The 19,903-nt window shown below is 41.0% G+C and overlaps 1 protein-coding gene across 4 annotated transcripts in view; it reads left to right on the forward strand.

Moving 5' to 3' along the window:
- Positions 1-1,133: 1,133 nt before the first annotated feature.
- LOC120754581 (golgin subfamily B member 1-like) overlaps positions 1,134-19,903 on the forward strand; it is a 35,962-nt gene continuing 17,192 nt past the window's right edge. The window contains exons 1-20 of one of the 4 annotated variants that reach the window (XM_058421233.1): positions 1,134-1,202; positions 5,391-5,448; positions 6,091-6,219; positions 6,938-7,084; positions 8,168-8,290; positions 8,860-9,027; positions 9,263-9,448; positions 9,749-9,871; positions 10,017-10,130; positions 10,240-10,561; positions 10,903-11,012; positions 11,366-11,483; positions 11,573-11,664; positions 12,141-12,291; positions 15,710-15,819; positions 16,606-16,696; positions 17,563-17,693; positions 18,846-18,955; positions 19,211-19,379; positions 19,734-19,838. In XM_058421233.1, coding sequence (XP_058277216.1) covers positions 5,404-5,448; positions 6,091-6,219; positions 6,938-7,084; positions 8,168-8,290; positions 8,860-9,027; positions 9,263-9,448; positions 9,749-9,871; positions 10,017-10,130; positions 10,240-10,561; positions 10,903-11,012; positions 11,366-11,483; positions 11,573-11,664; positions 12,141-12,291; positions 15,710-15,819; positions 16,606-16,696; positions 17,563-17,693; positions 18,846-18,955; positions 19,211-19,379; positions 19,734-19,838 — 2,544 coding nt within the window. In that variant the 5' untranslated portion in view covers positions 1,134-1,202; positions 5,391-5,403. Of the gene's footprint in view, positions 1,203-2,965; positions 3,038-5,390; positions 5,449-6,090; positions 6,220-6,937; positions 7,085-8,167; positions 8,291-8,859; positions 9,028-9,262; positions 9,449-9,748; positions 9,872-10,016; positions 10,131-10,239; positions 10,562-10,902; positions 11,013-11,365; positions 11,484-11,572; positions 11,665-12,140; positions 12,292-15,709; positions 15,820-16,605; positions 16,730-17,562; positions 17,694-18,845; positions 18,956-19,210; positions 19,380-19,733; positions 19,839-19,903 lie in introns of those variants that run through there. The other 3 variants (XM_040068358.2, XM_040068359.2, XM_058421232.1) reach the window with 3 other exon arrangements.

Genomic DNA, 19,903 nt, shown 5'->3' on the forward strand with positions numbered 1-19,903 from the left:
TTTGGCTTTATCCTGTTTGAAATCCTTCTCTAGTGCTACCATCCCTCATCAAAGATGAGGTGGGATGTCTCCGTGTTATTTCAGGATGCAGGAAATTGTGAAAAGAAGCAGATGCACGGGGAAAAGCGGACGGGCAGAGCAAGCAAATTCCTCCCACTGCTTTTTGGTGTGAGAGGAATGAGGAGGCTGACCAGTGAGCAGCTTTATTTTGTGAAAAGGAGTTGCTAAGATAACAGAAATGTCCCAGCAGTGAGCTGCACATTAAGTAATTCACTGTTGCACTGGCCAGGGCATCTGGATACCGCTATTATATAAATATTAAATGCATTTAACAACAGCGGTGTTCCTCCAGCTGGAAGAGAGTTTAATGTATCTGAATCTCCATGTGTCTCCAAGGGCTCGGATCTCACTGGTAAACACAATCAGCCCTAAGCTGGTATCACAGCAGAGGGGTTTGGCTATGCCTAAACATCCATGAAAGCGTTGTCTGTGAGATCCCCGGTGTTTATCGAGGCAGAAACAAGCACACTGCACTTTCTGACTCCACACAAGGTGAATATTGCACTAGCAGGGAGAAGGGAGCGGCTGATGGGCTGTGAGATCCCCAAAAGAAGAGCACTGCTATCTCCGCTCCTGTCTTTCCAAGAATAATTTATACATTGGGATAAACTGAAGATCTGCAGATGATATTATTTTTATGGGTATGACAACTTACAGCGTAAGGAAAACTGTCCTGGAGCCCAGGAAAGGGCAAATTAAAAATACTTTTGGTTTCTTCTTCCTAAGTGGAATGAATTTAAAAAAAAAAGAAGTGTATGGAGCAAAGTTCCTCTCCCGAATAACGAAATCTCTGCATGTGATCCAGTGTTGGTTCCGTTTAAGGGATAAGCAGCCTTGAATTGATTTAGATGCTTCTGACCCCAGCCCCTTGTGAGTCCAGCTGAGTTACTCATGGCACACCAGCACTGTTCAGGAATGACAGCTCCACTTGAGGAGAAGGGAATACAGGTGACCTCACCTCTGATAAGTAACAGCTGTATTAATTACCCAATACAGCCTTGCCCCTGATTAGTAACAGCTACATCCAATAAGGATGAGTGAGATAAAAGAGGGGGTTTGGTGATGAGGGGAGCATCATGGAGGAGGAGGAGCCTTGGGGAGCATGAAGCAGGATCCTGGGGAGAGAGGCTCACTGCTGTGAGGTCGGTCTGGGTGTGCAGTCAGAGCCTGTTGTTGGAACCTGCAGTCACAGTCTGGCTGGGTAAAAGCTGCAGTCAGAATCTGCAAACTGATCCCTGCAGACAGAGTTTAGCAGGAAACACCCAGCAGTCAGAACCTGCAAGGAAAGCCCAGAGCAGGAGCTGCTGCAGCCAGAGGCAGTGAATGCTTGGAGTCAGGATGACTAGGCTGTGAAGAGGAATAAACCAGGACCTTTTTTATCCTGTGATAAATGAGAAGTATGTGTCTTGGCTCATTTCTACCCTCTAATAAGAGGGCTGCTGCAGCATTTCACCATTCCTCACTGCACAGGGTTGGTTTGATGCTTGATACAGTTCAAACCAGCCCCTTACACCATTTTGGTAGATAGGGCTGAGAGTGAAGCTTTCTGCACTCCTGTTTTCTCCTCTCTCAGGAGAGAAAAGGTATTGAGAGATGCTGCTGTGGGGGCAGGACTGGAGAAAAGCTATGGAGACACTGCAGGATGGAGGTAAAATCACGAAGGTTATAGGTTGAGAAGATGGATGTTGTGGTCAGATTAGCTATGGGTTTTTTTTTTTTTTTTTTAGAGATTACTGCCAACCACAGAAACCTTATTCTCCAGAGGATTCTCCATGGTGCGCTCTGTGCCTCGTGGTTCTGGAGTTCATTCCATGTTCAGACTCCTATTTCCAGAGATGCTAAAGTCTTCCAGGCATCCATCATCATCAGCTGTCGTGTTCCTAAGTGGTCAGGGCTGGGGTGAGAACATGCCCAGTGTCATCATCTAGCTTGCATCTGAAATGAACGGTGGTAGGAGCGTTGCACCAGGAAAAGATTAAAGTGATTAAAATGACAGCCACGTCTTGAAATCCAATGACTTTTAAAGCCTGATGGGGTTCTTCTTTTCTGCTCCCGGCCATGGTAATGCTGTAGGATCCTGTGAATTGAGGTTTATTCTCTGTTCTGTGGGATGAAGCGATGCTTGTCTGGGGAATGGTGGGGCTGCATTGCAGAACACGGTGCCAGTTATCTCTAGAAAGCCGCAGCATGCACACGGATAAAAGGGCTGTCTGAAAGATTCCAAAATGCAAAATTAAAATGCTGCTGCTGTCAGATATGAGGCACATCTTCCTTTTGTACCTGCACGTTTTACCCTATGGCAAGCTGGAGGTGGTTTTCTTTTTTTCTGCTTAGAAAAGGGATTTTTTTCAATCCATTCCTCCCCCTGAAACTGAGATCAATACAGCTATTGTCATTAAAATTCCCTTTTCTAACAATGCAGCAGCTAGTTTTTCTAGTATGAAAGCACTTTAGCTTTATTTATAAATATCTGTCAATTGCATTATACACTGTGATGTAGTGAGGTGGAATTTTACTGGAGACTTTGGCATTGCTCATGTGTAAAAACAAACTAAAGAAGAGTCTAATCTGGAATGCAGGCCTTTGCCTTGTGGTAACGGCTTTTACTTGAGGGAAGGTGAGTTTGGAGTGGATATTACGAAGAAATTCTCTCCTTTGAGGGTGTTGGTGAGGAGCTGGCACAGGTGAGCAGCTAATAAATACGTGGCAATTTGTAGGGAGACCTAGTTCCGGCTTGGAGGTCCTTGCTTCCTCATAGAAAAACGGGAAAAATTTCGGGAATACCGGGAGACCAACAGGCCTCCGCGCCAGGCCGCCGTGAGGGGAGGCGGGCGGTCCTCCGCGCCGGCAGGGGGCGCTGCGGCGGGGGGGCCGGAGCCGCTCCCGGCGGGCGCGGCCGGGGCTGCGGGGCCGCAGAGGCGGCGGTGTCGGGGCTGCAGGGGCTCGGGGGCGCGGCCGCCGCTCCGCCGCCCCGCAGGTGAGTGCGGGCATCGCGGCCGCGGAGAAACCCCTGCCCTCCGCCGGCAGCCCCGCCCCGCGGAGCCCCTGATGGGGGGAGGCGGGGGCGGGGGGGGGTCGTGTACTCCCGTTGCCCGGCGCCGATGGAGCCGGGCGGGAGGGGTGGGAAATGTGGGAAAGGGTGTAAGTGACTCATTGGAGTTCTCTGCGCCCCCCGTGCACCTGCGCTGCTCTGATGTGCTGTTTGTGCGCTGGGTCACTCTTACAAAGTAGTGCTTCCCTTGTATGATATATATATATATATAAAATACACTTATTATGGAAAGCAAGTAACAATTCATACTGTTCAAATGTGGTCCGTGTGACTAAGAGATCGTGTTTATAACAGGTGCAAGTAATAGCCATATGAATGTCTCAATATATTATTTTTACGAGGTGTGTGTGGTTTGTTCAACGCTGCTTCAGTTTGTGCTGTATGTTGTATGTTCCTGCAGACTTTGGCCAAGGCTTTGTCCAGGAGCTTTTAGTTCCTATGTAGCACAGATCTTTTAAAAAAAAAAAAAAAAAATTTAGTTCAGCAGAACCAGCGTCTTGATGGGTAAAAGTGAAAGTGTGCAGGTACTAGGAGAAAGTAGTTGAATAAAAATGGTTTTCTTTCGGTGGGTGCGTTTCCAACACCAAATTGCTTTTGGGGAATGGGTTTAAAACAATATTAGGCTTGGCTGGGTTGTTACACAGTTTGTTTTTCTGCTGTAGGCTCGTGGCAGAGAGGAGGGAGGGGGATGCCCTCACCTTCCTCAGTAGTGAGAGCTGGGGTGAGCTGCTGCCCAAATCTGTCGTGTGCCCTTTTCGCCCTGTGGTCTCTGACTCAGGGGACTGGGGAGGCTGGAAAGTGCCCAGATGATTGGGTTTGTTTTTTAGCTGGATTTGGCTGTGGCTGGTAAGGGTTGGGTTAGGAAGGCAAAGCTGCCACTGGGGCTCTTCTCTTTGGTGAAATCCTGTTGCGCTCAGAGTGTAACAACTTTCTATAAAACAACTTTCTCCTAACGCTCGGGTGTGCTTTGAGCGTGAGGAGAAAGTTGTTTTATAAAATTAAGTGGCCTCTGTTGCGTCTTATGGAAGTTGTGGAAGATAAAGAGTTGAGGGGTTGCAGCTTTAGCAAAAGATTGTGGCTTTAACTTGCTATCTGTACCCCAGGGAAAAAGCAAACCCCATCCTTGGTTGATTTCATGCCGGTTACATGATCAGCCTGATCAGTTTTGTTTGCCAACTTGATTTGGTAAACTTGTCAGTGTCACTGATGTAAATAAAAACACACCAGGAAGGAGCAGTTGAGGTATTCGGGTAGGAATGCTGGCAGGCCAGACCAGCAAAATGATTGTCAGAGCTGGAAATGAGCTGAAATATTTACAAATGCACCACCTTGTTCCATCCAGTGAGTCATTCTGGCCTCTTTGGAGCCAGGTAGCCCTTTTGTGTGTCTGGAAATGAGCTTTTCACTGGGAACAGGTTAGATGTTACAGCTCTGCAGTAGCTACGAGAGGAGGGTTTTACTTCCAGCTTCTGCAATTCCCATCCCCACACCCATGGCTTGTTTGCTGATTTTAATGTTAATGAGGATCCGGTCTGGTCTTGTAGGTGATGTGGGCTGCCCTCTGTGATTCCTGGGTTGAGCTTTGAAGCGATGGACTGCTGTAAAAGCAGCCTCTGCTATCAGGCTGCATTCTTGCCAAGATAAGCCGCGTGCTGGTGCTTACTGGAAACTGCTTTCCAAATTCAGGCCTGGTCTGTGGATGTGTAGTTGAGAAGTCTGTAATGCAGAATGGGCAGGGCACGTGGTTTTCCTCTGGGTGTTGCTAGTTGAGAGTGACAATTACTGAGCAGGTGCGGTGCTGGTTGTACTTTCCAGATAAGCATTAGTCACAGCAATGCAAGCAGTTGGATGTTATTTAATGGTTTTAGCCTTAATGTGTGACTTTTTTTTTTTTTTCAGAAATCTGCCTTGATCCCTGTTTTCCTGCAGTGTTTAGGGTCAGGTTAAATATTAGCAGACTGTATGTGATTTGTATCTTCTATTTATGTGGTGGAGAGGCAGCTGTGCTGAATAATGCTCCGTGGCATTTGCTCTTTAAGGACTTCTCTGGGTTATTTTTGGAAGTATTGGCAGTTTTTAGAAAAGGCACGTTATGCATGTTTTGTACATAACGAGAAGTGTTATTTCTCAACAACTGGTGGTGTAGTGGAGATCAGATGTGCTGTCAGAACTGAACAAATCACTCTCCGAGCATTTTACAACAAGGTACTACATAGAAGTATGAATTAATTAGGTATTTGAGTCCCTGGTACTTAATGAGGTATTATTTATGTTTCAGCCAGCGTGGAATTATGTGGAAATGGGGTAGTGGAGATGATTCTCCTTCCCGAAGAGCAGTAAGTACTGAATTACTATTAATATCTTTTCAAGGCTCTCTGACACAGAGTATCTTTCATTTTTTCCCACACTAACCCTATGTATTTTCTCTTTTATAAAGCAGTTGTTTGACTAGGTTTACCATGGACAGTTTTAGAGCTCTAGAAGTCAGGTTGTGTCCGTGTTTCTTATCTCCTTGATATTTAATCTCTCATGCCTGCCGTGGCTGCTGTGCTCGTTGTCACTCTGCTTATCCTGCCTTAAGGAAACATCTGTAGGAGTTACATAAGCTCCGTCCCCAGGCTATCTTTGGGTAGAGTACGTTCAAGATCAATGTTTTATGGGTATTTATTTTATTTAGCAGCACTGCTAGATAAACACAGACACAAATCCAGTGGGTGAGGAAGTTCAGGTGTTTGTACCGAGAACGCTTGGATGGTTTTGCTGTATTTCAAGCCAGGGCTGGCAATTCCCTGTGACTTGGTAAAAGCAGCCTGCTGTAAGCATATATAATCCATGGAAGCTTTAGTATTGCATTTGCTGTTGTGATAAACTGAGGCACCAAGTGCAGGCATTGGAGGAGCAGTGCTGTGTGCCCTGTTTGGCTTTTTGGAAGCACCCCTGAGTCTCCCTAGGCTGAATATTCCCCCAAATCTCCTCAGGCTGCGGGCTCCGGGGACGTGACGGATCTGACGGAGCAGCTGACAAGCACTGAGCAGCTGCTGGCACAGCTAAAGGAGCTTGTCAGGGAGAAGGATGCTGAGCTCCGGAGCAAAGACCTTCAGTTAAAGGTACTGTGTGCGTGTTCATGTCAAAACCTTTGTTTAAAATCTCCCTTCAGTCCTTTTGTTGTGTTTTAGGAGCTTCTGGTCTGTTACAGCGGCTCTGGGATGGTCACAAGGAGCTGTTCTGGAGTCTGGACACTGCTGCTTGTTACCAGCATGTGTTCTGTTCCAGGACTGAGCTAGAAGGAGTTTATATCTAGTATCCTGAAGGCTTTTGGGAGGCTTGTTACTCTTTTTAAAAAAAAAACATAAGGTTGATCTCTTCCTACGAGCGGTTTCTTTCTGCCCTTTTAATCTGTGGATGTGAACAAGCAAATGCTAAAATACTGCATGTTTTAAAACTCACTGTATATTCAGCTCTCCTTGAACAAAATGAAATAAGCTTTTACACTGTCATGAAGGTGTCTGTCTTTTTGTATTTTTTATGAAAAAATAATTAATTCTTCTCATTAAAAACTTAGAATTTATACTGATGTGAAAAAAAAGGAAATCTATATCATAAGGTTTTGAATTCTGTACAGTAATAATCACCACATGCAGAAAGCTTAAATAAAGAGAACTTAAATAATGGAAATGAAACATTTTAATATCTCTTCGGGGAAGATATTTTTTGTTAATCACTTCAGATTTCTCCCTCACTCTCTATTTCTTTTTTAATGGAAGAATGGAAGCGGGCAGTTGTCCGTGTAGCTAATTTAGTCTGTCGTGACTTTGATGTTTGTAGGAGGAGAAGGAATCTGCTGATGCCAAACTTTCCAAGCTGAAGCTGCAGAACAAAGCCAAGGTTGCCTCATTAACCTCACAGCTGGAAGAACTTAAGAAGCAGTTACCAGTGGCAGGAGGCTTAGAGGCCAAAGCAGAACCAAAAAAGGTAAGGTGTTCTCACACTTGAAAGCAGAGACAATTTCTGGGGTGCTGTAGGCAGTTTTCCATGCTGGACTCAATGGGGAAATTCAAATTTTGAGCTGAGCCAGGTTAGGATCAGGGTGTACTGAGTGGGTGCTGTCAGTCCATCTGTATTTCTATTTTATTCTTCTATGTTTTTCAATAGAAATGCAGAAAATTGCACGCTCCCTTCATATTGTTTTAGTAAAAATTTCTCCCTCCTTCATCCTGTTAGCAGCTTGAAGTTTTGACACATGTGAATCAGGCAGATGAGGTTTGGAGAAGAAATGAAAACAAAACCTGTCTTGTTCCTTAGGAAATGTAAATCTGTCCTTATTAGCAAAATGTAAATCAGGTGTTGGAAAGTGACAGGTGTTTTACTGTTAACAAAAGTCTCAGATCTGTTTGGAGTACACAGTTGTACAAGTAGACTTGTATTTCTTCAGAGTAGGACTTCATACAGCTTCCAAAATAACTTCAGTGAGGATTTAGTTTTTCAGGGGGGTTGTATTTTAAAGCTGTGCTGGAAGGTAACAGTAACAATGAGTGTTACATTCCCCAGTTTCCTCAAAAATGTATAGTAACTATTTATTCTTCTGATCTCTTTTTTTATTTGCGGACAAAACATGCTTAGCAGTTGCATTGATTTCTAGTAATGGCAGACAATTTCTATAGAACATCAATTAAAACTGTGGAAATTGTGATTAAAAACATGCTTAGGAATGGTTGAATTTGTGTATTTCCCCCAGTAGTCCTGTTTTCCCTCTGATATAAATGGGCTACACTTGCCAGATTATTTGAGTTTCAGTTGCCAGAGGAAGTGCATGTCCTTGCTGCACATTCCAGTCCACTTTTTTTGCAGTAATTATCACGAATAATTTAAATACAAAGACTTTTATAAGTTTAATACAAATTCTGTGCCAACTTCTGCGTAGAATATGCAATATATAAGAACTGAAACGCAGTCTATAAGTAAATCTGATTTTTTCACCAATATTATCTGGCTAAGGAGAGGTATGGAATCTGGGAGTTAGCTGTTCATGGAATGCGAACCTCCCTGTTTTCGCAGGCATCAAAAGATGGAGACCAGGAAAATGCTGCAGCAAATAGAGGGAAAATACTAGTGCTGAGAAGGAGAATTGAAGAGCTGGAATCCCAGATCACACAGAAAAATGAAGAATTACAGAAAAAGGTGGTGTTTTATATGATGTGACTTTTCACCTTTGTGGTGCTAGGATTATGTTTGAATATCTTTATTTAAATATATATTTAATTTCTGTGCTACTGAACAGCCATTCTGGGAGTTTTGTGTTGAGGAATTGTTATGATACAGCCTCAGCAAGGGCAGTGGGAATTCTGTCACTGTGCCCTCAGTGAGCAGGGAATCCTGAATGAATGGAGTAGCTCTGTGGGTCAATGTTGTATTTAAATCTTGCATTTTGAACAAAAATACTGGCTTGCCTCAATTTTCCTCATTGGAAAAAGGGGTCATAAAGGAATAAATGTAGGCAAGGGCTGATTTAATTTCTGGTGTCTTGTGGCCGTAACTTCCCTTGGAATGGTGGCAGCAATGGGAATGCTGCAGAGTTTGGGAGAGAAAGGTCCAGTAAATAACGATTACCCTTCAAACAGAACCAGTTCTACGTCTGATTGTAGTTTTTGGAGTACTCTAACGCAGGTGGTAGGGAAATGATGCAAACCATTTTTCCGTGCTGGAGATGGAAGCACAGACCCTGAACAATTCTGCCCTTTCACCCTCAGGACGCTGAGCTGGAGGCGCAGCGCAGCCGTGGCGCTGACATGGATGCCATGCTGGCAGAGAAGGAGAAGAAGCTGGCTGAAAGGGATGCTTACATCAGGGATTTGCAGGTGGCCTGTGGATCCAGCGATGCTACCAAGGAAATATTCCTGCCCAACGAAGAACTGAAGGTGTGTTAGCAGCTCAGTTGTCAGATCTCTTAGTTTTCAAGGAACCAATGAATTCTGATGTGTCATGTAGTCAATCCCTCTCCAAAACACAGTTAATTCACGTGAATAAAAATTCTTTACTGACTACCTTCATTTATATACATTTACTTACTCATTTTGTCCTTGCCAGGGACAGGCTTCATGATTGCTGTATCATTTTTCTCTTGTTAATTTTCTTTTGGTTTGCACTGTGAAGAACCAGCTGGCAGCCAAAGAGTCATCACTGCGAAGCATGGAGATTCTGGTGCAGAACCTTACCAAGAAGGTGGGGGACAGCGAAGAAAAGTGCAGCTTGTTCCAGGAGCAGATTGAGAGCCTGAAAAATACCCAAAGCAAGGAAAGAGAGCACTTCCAGGGAAAAGAAGCTACATATATGGAAAATGTAAGTGAATGCAGGATTGCAAAAGTTACATCCAGTTCTTAGGAAAACGGGAGGAGAGCTACGAGCTGCATTGGAAGTAGGTTACGGGTGTTTGAGGAGACGACTGCCATTTGGGCTTAATTGATAGAAACTTGTTAGGAACGAACACGAGTGACTAATTAGTGTATTTTAATGTTCCTGGAAGCAAAATTCAGACTTAATTTGGAATCCACTATCTTGCTGTACCTTTAGTTAGACAGTTCAGTGTGGCTTCGCTGTAGTTTGTGGACTGGTTTTCATATTTATTTTCTGTGTTTTTAGATACATTTGTTTCAAAATATTATCCAGGAAAAGGAAAAAGAGCTGGAAGCACAGAGAGAAAAGCATGAGCAGGAGCTTTTTAGATTAGCTGCTAAATCTGATGCAAGTGCTGACCTAGAACAGGTACGTTGCTCTGGAAACTCAGCAGCTTGAATTGGGAATCATGTAATTACTAAACTCTGTGACACAGTTCAAGTGTCTGGTTGGGAGAATAATAGCAAGTCTTTTATAGATTGCTTGATTATTTAACTTTTTTTATTTTTGGTAGCTGCTAAAGGCTTTGAAGCAGAAGCTTCATGAAAAGGAAGAAGTGATGCTGGGAAGGACACAGGTGATTGATGTCTTGCAAAAAGAGCTGGATGCCAAGGACCAGCAGCTGAAAGTAAGAAATGCCATAAGCAGGAGTACAGGTAAAATGTTTGACGGTGGTAGGAAAAATACTTTGCATTAAAATTATAAATGTTTTTTTTGCACTGTGTTTTTCTTAACAGGAGATTAATGAAAACCTGAAACGTCTTCTGTCTGAAAAAGAAAACCTCCAGTCTAAACTGGATGCTGAGAAACATGTAATGAGAGCCCAATTAAAAGACATGATGGAGAAACATGAGCTTGAAATGACAAAAGTTAAGGAGAAATACAATGCTGAACTGCATGAAATTCAAGAGAAGCATGAAACTGAGCTGCAAGAGAAAGACCAGGCCCTGGTTCAGCTTCAGAAACAAGTGGCAGAGTTAAGTGGTGGTGGACAGAGTGAATCCAAAGAAGTCAAAGATCTGGAATCTATAACCAAAGAGAAGATGGAGGATTTGGAAGGTATCCTCTTTAAACAGTTGTCACTGACAATATTAAAGGTTTCTTTGTGCCCCAGGCTTTGACATGTTTCGAGCCAGTCCAATACCTACTGCAATTAGAATTACATGAAATTTGATGGAATATTATTGCCATGGTAATTAAAGTGATCAAGTACTATAATAATGAGGATTAGAGGGTTACCAAGATAATCACACAAACTAAAGATTTCTCACTGTTTCTAATTCATATGTTTAAATGCTGTTGTTGTGTGTAACTTCTAGTTGCTAAAGGAATTACGCATGCAAGCTTTGTATTGATAATCTCTCTACAGTTTTGAATAATTCCTGCTTCTTGTGTCTTAGTCCAAGTGAAATTGAAAACAGAAGAGGCCAGCAAATCTGAAGCCAAGTTTTTGAAAATGAAGGCTTGGTCTAAATCAAGAATCAAGCAGCTGGAGGATGAACTGAAAAATGTATGTGTAGCTTTGTGTTTAAGGCTCTGTGTCTTTCTCCAGCTGCTGTGCCTGGAGATTTGATTGGGCGAAAGTAAACTAGGGGGTAAATGGAATATTAGAATAGTTTACTTTATGTCCATTCCATTTTCATACTTAATTCATAAAGTGTTGATACAAGATGTAGTTTAAGTAAAAATAGTACAAATTGTGTTACCAGCATTCCGGAGCAAATCTGTTGGAGATGAGCTGCTGTATTGCACTTTAGGTATTAGAAAAACAGCTATTCTAGATACTACTAAACAATAAGGAAAAAAAGGACTTTGCTGTGATTCTACTGTGTTTGAAACCCTCATAATTGTGTTTTCTTTCAGTTTTCCTCAAAGAACAATGATGCATCTGCTTTGAGCAATCGGGTGTCAGAGCTAGAAGTTGAAAACGAAGAGCTACAGTCAAAACTGCAGTCATTGCTTGAAATCAGAACTCAAAATGGTAAAGGAAAATCTTTTGCTGATGAAGCAAAGAGACTAAAGTAAATTATTTGTGTCCTCATGAGCCAAATTTCTTGTGTTATTTTGTAGAAGAATTGCTGAAAAAGCTGGAGCTCTATGAAGAGCAGCAGAGGAAGCTGCAGGCTGATCTTGACCAAGTTACGAAGAGAGCAGCTTCACAGGTTGACTTGAAAGTTGATTTGCATGAGTTATTGATTAATGGTGCTTATTGGGCTTTGAAAAGTGTGTCAGCTGGGTTTTGGAGCTGAAAATTAATTTATTGATGGATGGAATTGTCAGTGGCTGTTCAGTGGGAGAACAAGGTGACAGGTTTTGTATTACTCAAAAAGATTGACTTCTACCTACTTCGCACACACGTTAAATTACATTTTTTCAAGCTGTTTGCTATTTATTTAGTTTTGTTTAACAACAGGCACACTCTGACTCATACTTTGTAGACAAAGTATTTTTAATATTTTATGAAGCTGTGGGACTAGTTTTTTACATAATTTGCGGTATCTCCAGTCAACACTTAGCAATTTCATAGATTTTTTATTTATGCAAAATGGTGAGATATGATGGTTTGCCAACTTACAATGTATTTACATTTGCAGGGGGGTGTGGTAAATTTATTTTAACGCAGAATTTCTCTTGTTAGGCCAGCGAATCAGGTAGTGTGGATGAATTGCAGAGTCAGCTCTTGGAATGGCAGGAAAATGTCCCGGAGTCAGAGGAGTCCCGGGATCAAGTGCGAGAAGAGAAATCTGCCATGGCCTTGAGAATGGCTCAGATTGAGGAGGAGAGAGAAGGTGAATTATTTTATTTCCAGTACAACAACCCTGTTTTTATAGATCTGTGTGTGTCTGTTGTGCTTCAGACCGAATTGATAGCATACCACCGTGGCTCACTTCTGTAGTCATGAAGTGTGTATAGTTGGTGAAATTGCTGAAATTGCCAATTTCTGCTTTTTCCTACTCCCTTGAGTTTGTTTTTCATACATTCATCTTGTTTTATATAATTTTTAGTAGATGTGCTGTTCTGTTTGCCATTTGAGCTGCTGTTCTGTAAGAATGCTTGAAGGGCTTTATGGTCTGCATAGGATAAAAATGATTAAAAAAATCATATTTTATCAATGATAAATAGTTCAGCATTGAAATGTTAAAGCTGCCTGCCTAGAAAACTGGTGAAAGTGCCGGGGACTGTTTTGAATTAAAGGAATCAGGATGGTGCTTAAGCAGAATGCACCTGACATGGAGTTTCTCTTCAGGAAGTTTCTCATTAATTCTGTTTAGGATATTTAGTGATCTGTTAGTATGTGCCACTTGTATAGGCCAGCTGAATAATGCTTGCTGGCAGTGGCTTGGAGGTAGTTAAAAATATCAAGTTACCCACAGAAAATAGCATTTCAAGTAATATTCAGTTTTAGAGCTTGCTGAATTATTAATCAGCTGATGAGAAACTGAAGTGACTTCTATTAAAACTTCTAAAAGTCTGGTTGAATTTTAGATAGCTTTTGCTGATTTTTTTTTTCCATGCCATCTAAATGAAATTTACAATTTTTGTCCCCTTAGTTGACTGTGTGGGGATTAATGGCAAACTCTAATGCACAGGACCTACCATCATAATTAATCCAGTTAATTAATTTGAGCCTTCTCTTTTCAATCTGTGACTAAATTATTTTTCACTTCCATGATCCATTTGAAAGCTCAGTCCATAAGCACAGAAATGTTTTAAGGACCACGTCTCTTCTTTGGTATTGGAAGGGAATAATATCCCTCCATTAAATCTACCTGTTAGCTCATCTGTGCTGGCCACAGAGCCACATACAATATTAATAATGTTTGTAAAATTTCCTCTGCCTCAGTCCAGGTTTAATTTTGCATTTTTTTTATCCCTTTGGGAATAGCATGACCTTTCTGTTTCTTTTTTTTCCTGCCGTTCCACCTGGTGAGCCCCGAGCGTCCCTTCCCCCTCCACTCCTACCCTCCACTGCGATCTGGGCAGCCAGGGAGAACAGTTTCCCATCAGTTTTGTGCATGCAGGTTCCTGCAGCAATGGCCCCTTGGGATGTACTGTTGCTGATTTCTCCTGCTCTTTTGCTTCTTGGGTAGAAAACTGTCAACAGTACCTTGCAAGGTCTGCCATTGATGGTTTGTGGTTTTTAGCAATACGTGTAACAACTGCTGGGTTTTAACTGGGGCTTCTCCTGCTTTGCAATACCTGTTCCTTCTTTCATATTAGTGAGATCATCTTCATTTTTTCACTGTAGTAACAGCTGACTCCATATTTATGTTGTACCTGGAGATAAATTTCTTGGCTTTGCCACAAGAGGTTGTGGTTAAGCATGAATCAAATTCATTCTTAGTACTACCTGAAATTCAGTATGCTTTAAAAAAATACATAAATAGTATTCCGTCCCATAAATTGCTGAACTTCGCATGCATTAATATTTGTTACCAATACTTTAAACCATATCTAAGTAATGTGTAGCATCAGTAGTGACTCAAGGAAGTACAAACACATCATGGTTTGTTTATATGCAGTGCATATCTGAAAAAAGGTGTTCTGGGAAGTTTTTCAGGTTTTTGTTAGATAATTGCAAATGAAAAGCTTCTGAAGCTGCTGTACAACATTAGAAAATATATTTACTTACTAATTGTTGTTAAAGCAATGCTCAATTTAACTGGAAGTATTTTAACACTTGTCTGAGTGTGCTAAATCATTCTAAAACTCCAATTCCTATACTTCCATTGTTCTTGTGACAATGGTAATTTTGTAGTTTTTTCATTATCAGATACTTAGGAGCCTAAACTTAATGGGTTCCTACATTACAGTGCCAGAGGAGGAGTTAAATTTTTTACCTGGTATAGATCTTATTCTTTGAACCTCTTAACTGGCAGCTCCTGTAAACAGAGGTTTAAGGCCTGTGATCAAAATTTGGTATTTAATTTTATGGCCTTGAAAAAGTATATATAATGATAAAAAATATGTAAAATCGAGAGAATACCCAAAGGTGTTTAAAACACTTACGAACTGGTAGTGCAAGAGGCCAAAATGTAATTGAAATCAGAAGTATAATCCAGTTTATCAATCCCACTTGAAAAGGGTCATTGTTTTTTTCTGAACCTTTTTCCCCCACTAATCTTTTCTGACAAGACGTTAGGTGTGTAATTTTGAAATATTACAGGAAGAATTTAAATCTAGCAGGTGCTACAGAATTGTGAGTAAAGGAAATCTGTGGCATAAGTAATCCTTGGCCAGCTCAGATGAAAGCAGAGTATTCCCTGTAGGGCTGAGTCTCCAAATAGTTCCTGGTGTTGCCCTCACAGATGCATTGACATCAATTCTCTCAGCTGTGTGTGCTGTGAGGACAACTGTGGACTTATCTGGCTAAACCAGAAGCCAAATTTGTGATTATCCAATTGATGTAACTTTCAATTAAAGTATGGAGCCAGCTTTACCTTCCCTCCCTTTCCCTGGCTGTGCTGTTGTGTCTGCTTTGCATGGAATGTGTTGTTTCCTAATCTTTACCTCGAACGTGTTTTGTCGTGTCACAAAACAGATGGGAATGCACTTCAGATGACAAATCACTTCTAACAATGAACAGGATGCATACCTAAGCTTTCATATTCTCAGTTTATTCAGTGTGTTTATTTACTAGTGATTCTGTATTTGTCCTGAAAAGATTGATGTTACTAATTTATGATGGTTTGATGCCAGTTTGCAGTGTAACATGTGCTTGTGACTTCCTCAAATGATCTGGCTTTAGAGCTTGTACTAAAATTAAAGTTTTTATAAAAATGAATGTAATTGTTGAGATTAAAGAAACATCAGCTGAAAAAGCTGTGGTTTTCATTGTACAACCTGGTAAATTCAACTGAGCTGTAATTTGGCATTTTTATTGAGTGGCTTTCCTTCTTAGTGTGGTACAACCTCACCCTTTCCACCCGCCTTTAAAGCTGATGAAGAAGTGAAGTTAGACTTTGGTTTGCTTCTTCTTAGTGAGATACTCAGACTTTATTTTCTACATAGAAACGTTGGAGGGAAATCACAAGGTGAACGCAGTGGATTTTAATCTTTAATCTTGTTCCTGTCAGTCGTTTGTAGAGACTTCACCCTGTCCCTGGTCTCTTTTCATGTAGTAGTGTCTGATATAAATGTAAATGCTTTCCTGTGGCACAAAACTGATTGAGGATGACTGGTTCTTTCCTGGCTGCTCCGATCCAGCCATAGTCTCAGGGCAGCAGGAGCTGGAGGAGGAACTGGCCACAGCTCAAGGAATGGGCAGGCTGCAGCAGGCAAGAAGAAAAGGCAGTCAGACCAGCAGGAAGCTGCAGGTGGGTTCAAAGAGATGTGTTTATTTTTAGCTGTCTGTTAATAAAAATGTGGGAAGTACTGTTACTTCTGTGGTACTTCAGTCTTTAAAACGTTAGGAGCTTAAGAACATCGGTTGGAACTGAAAACACTGATAAATTTAATGATCATGTACATAGCCAGAAGATGAGACATTCCAATGGTGTCACACCTCTTACTCCTTTCCACTGAAAAATCATGAGATTCTCTCTGGAGTAATTCCCATGCCTGAAGCCACGTGCATGCTTCAGATGTTAAGACCATTTTTGGCTTCAATAAAATCTTTACAAAACTCTTTGCTGATGGGGCCTTACTGAATAATTAGTGCCACTTAATTCAGGTTGGTGGTGCTGTACCTTGCATGGAAATTCTGTAAGAATTAGGGTGTCATTGTCACATTAACAGACCATGGGAAGAACATAATTAGTTAACTGATACTGCAGAGAACTCTTAACTTTAGAAATCATGGTGCTAATTAAGATATCCAAACAATGTTATCCATTAGCATCTCAGGTAGCCGAGGGTGATTTTAAAGGCTTGCAGGTATCTTAAAACCTGTAGGAGTCTTGGCTTTTCTGGAAGTACTAGCTGGAAGCTGGGCAGGCTGCTCTAGGCCACAGCAATCCCACACACTTGCGTTTAAGTGCCTGAATCAGTGCTGAGTTTTGGGATTTTTTTGATGGGAACTGTGGTTTTAGTAGCAGGATGATCTTAACACCCTGCTTGCTTCCTTCTTTAAGTTAAACCTCCTTCTCATGTTTTGTGTGTAGGAAGAATTCCCATTCGATGGCAAACAATGCTTCCAAGAACTGAATGTCACCTTGGATAGCACTGACTCAGCTGAAGGAGAAAACATGGGAGGTTGGTGGCCAGAGTACCCTTCACCCAATGCAGGTGTGATAGCGACTAGACAGTTGATGAAAGCATGCACACAGCATCTGCATTTTGTGTCTATTTTCGTTTTCAAATTCAGCTAACAGCCCATTTGTGGTGTATTCTAATCTTTGTTGGGTTTTTTTGGCTTGTGTTTCCTTTTCATTTCCAAGCATGTGCGTGCTGGATGAACTGCCTAGTTCTGGCTCACAAGTAGAACGTCAGTATGGCTGAGCACTGGAATCGGATGAGCTTTGATGCCCATCAGTATCCCACGTGGCGAGATCACGCGTTCGTTTTAAGTTACGAGTCTGGTTCCTGTGAACGTGTTTCCAGTTTATATCACGGTTATGTTGCGAACCAGAATTCCATTCCATTGCTGCTCAATTTAAAAATCCAGTTCTGTTTTTAATGCTGATGTCTTTATATCTGTGGTAAAGATTGCAAATGCATCCTGTTGTTAAGATGAATGGGCTCACTTGCAAATTGTCAGTCCAGACCAGCTTATTAATAATTATGATCTTGCAAGCACCTGATCAACTTGTGGTTAATGTAAGATGAGCCACGCTATTGGCTGAGCCACAATAGGGGTGGCTCAATATTAGAATATTTTCTGCCAGGTCCTCTGAGCTCACAAGCTCTGCAGCTTTATTTTGGTTTTCCAACAGTTAAAGGTACTTTTGCTATCTAAATTTTGGGGATGTAGTGCCTCAGGCATTTCCACTGGAAATGGGTGAGATTTGTTTTTGCCCAGCTCTGATGAGAGCTTTGAATAAAGAGCTGCAGCCATTTCTAGACTTCAGGAATTTTGGTAGACTTCTCTTGAAAGAGTTTTCCTTCTTTGACCTGAGTAGGTTTACGGAGTGTGGTTGAAGAGTTGGAATTGGAAAGAAACCAACTGCAGGAGCAAATACTTTTTCTGGAAGAGCGTTGTCAGGATTTGGAAGACAGATTTCAGCTTCAAGGTAGAATGGAGGCTCTCCAGGTGAGCTTTGGAGTTGTGTAAACCTGATGATGCAAGGGACTCATTCTTAGTTTGTTCTTTATATCACAGCCTACAGTAAGCCAAACCCATCAATTTGCAGCTGACAAAAAATGGCTGAAACCTAATTTACACTCATGGATTATGTTGTCAAAGAGTGTGCACATCCTATATTATGCTTTGAGGTTGAAGCCTGTTGCTTTTGTTCAGCATGTGGAAAATTATGATTTGGATTAAACTTTATTTGTTCTAGAAACATAGTAAAAAAGCAATATGGTGTCCATAATTCTTTGTGGAGGCCTTTGCCAGAAGGTCCAGAATTAGATTCGGTTATGGCTCGTTTGAATTTCTCACTCCTTATATCCCTCAAGTTTCTTTTCTGTAAGTGTGTGTGTATTTAATTTTTCATATACATTTACGACTTTTTAGAGAGGAGACTGCTTATAGAAAAATGATTCATAATTTTATATAAATACATACATATGCAATTTAAACTCCAGATATTAGCTAGACACATAGCTACATTTTAAAAACCATTCACTGAAGACCCCACAGAGAATAGTTACAGTTCTTTTGAAAGGAAAAGTTGTTTTTAGTATTGCCTGACAGACAAATTACTGTGATAATTTGTGAACCGTATTTTCACTAAGTGGTACAACCAATCTTGTACTCAAACTCTTGGTGCATTACTCATAGTTCTTCATCTGTTAAGTTGCGTGTGTATAAAAAAAAGTGACTGGTTTTAAGATGAGAGACAAGCTTACGTTAATTATTGAGACTCTTGTAACAAAGCCTTTCAATACAGGTAACGTTTGGTGTAGAGGAAGAAGGGCAGCTATTGAGGGCGGTGCAGGTGTGTTCTGCCTCCTCCAAAATGCCACCTTCCATTCACGAATGGTGACAAGTTTGCCGCGTTTGTCCTACTTGCTGTTGATTCTGGATGTGTTTTGCTGTTGGTTGCTGTTGTACGACTTTCTTTTTTTTTTTTTGTGGTTTTATTTCTGAATTGGTGCAGTGGATCTGACTAGAGTAGGAGATTTGTACTGTGTTTGAAACCCCCAAAAAGCTGTGTGAGCAGAGCTTGCTTCCTTTTTTCTTCAGTTCTGTCGTGCTTCTCTGGGTGTGATAATGCTCTTCATCATTGCTTTGTTGCAGAATGAAAATGAGCGTTTGCAAACTCAACTCACCCAACTGCGCAACCAACAAATGCGAGATGTGGAAAAGCATCAAATTCTGATTTCTGGCTTGAATGAGCAGCTTAAAGGGTAAAACAAAGGTTCTTTACAACTCCACACACCACTGACTTTCTCTGTTTTAAACTTCAGCTTCTAATGAGGAGTATAATAATCTCAGAACCCTTGAAAAAACCTGACTCATGTTTCTGTTTGCAGTTGTTCTATACTTGGAAATTTAAGTATGAAGTGAAAGAATAATGATTCTCTTAATTTGGGGTTGGTAACTTTAGAAAACTTAATGTAAGCTTTGTTTTCAAAATGTCTAAGTGTGTATTTTCTCTTCAGATTAAGTGACAGAAATAGCTTCCTTGAAAATTCACTTGGAGAAAGAGAGCAAAAACTGGTGAGCACAACAGAAAAGCTGGAACAAATTGAAACTTTGAGGAAACTGCTTCAAGAAAAGGATATTCTGAACAAAGAGCTTGGGGAAAAGTTTGTGCATGCTGAGCAAAAAGTAAGTTAAACTTATAGTTAGTATTTCACTTACTAGAACTGATGAACTTTAACTATAATTTGATTTGTGTCCCAAGAGAATTACTGCTGTTTTCTCAGTCTGAAAGTTTTTACTCTGTCTTTACAGTTTTGTTCATTTGATTGCTTTGCTTTAAGTTTGGTGTAAGGATTTCTTAGACCTAACACAGCTTTGTGTGAAAGTATTTACGTTTTATTGGGGTGATAAGTTATTGTTTAATAATTTCAAAGTATAAACTTCACTGTTGTGTGCACTCAATATTGTAACAGGTAACATCACAATTTTAATAGAATTCTATGTATTTCTATTGCATGAACTTCTACTTTTAATACTAAGCTGACTGAAGCCTTAAAGAAATGCAGTGTATATGAAGTGGAGAATGTTGAGCAGAAAACAGCCATCAATGATCTCACAGAAAGAGTTGCTACGCTGAAAGAAAAGGTAATTCATAAAAATAATGTAAGAGAAGAGATTCTGTGTTCCATTTTTCATGGTCCATTTAAATG

This window comes from Hirundo rustica, chromosome 6 (genome assembly GCF_015227805.2).
Source record: "Hirundo rustica isolate bHirRus1 chromosome 6, bHirRus1.pri.v3, whole genome shotgun sequence".
Taxonomy (NCBI): domain Eukaryota; kingdom Metazoa; phylum Chordata; class Aves; order Passeriformes; family Hirundinidae; genus Hirundo; species Hirundo rustica.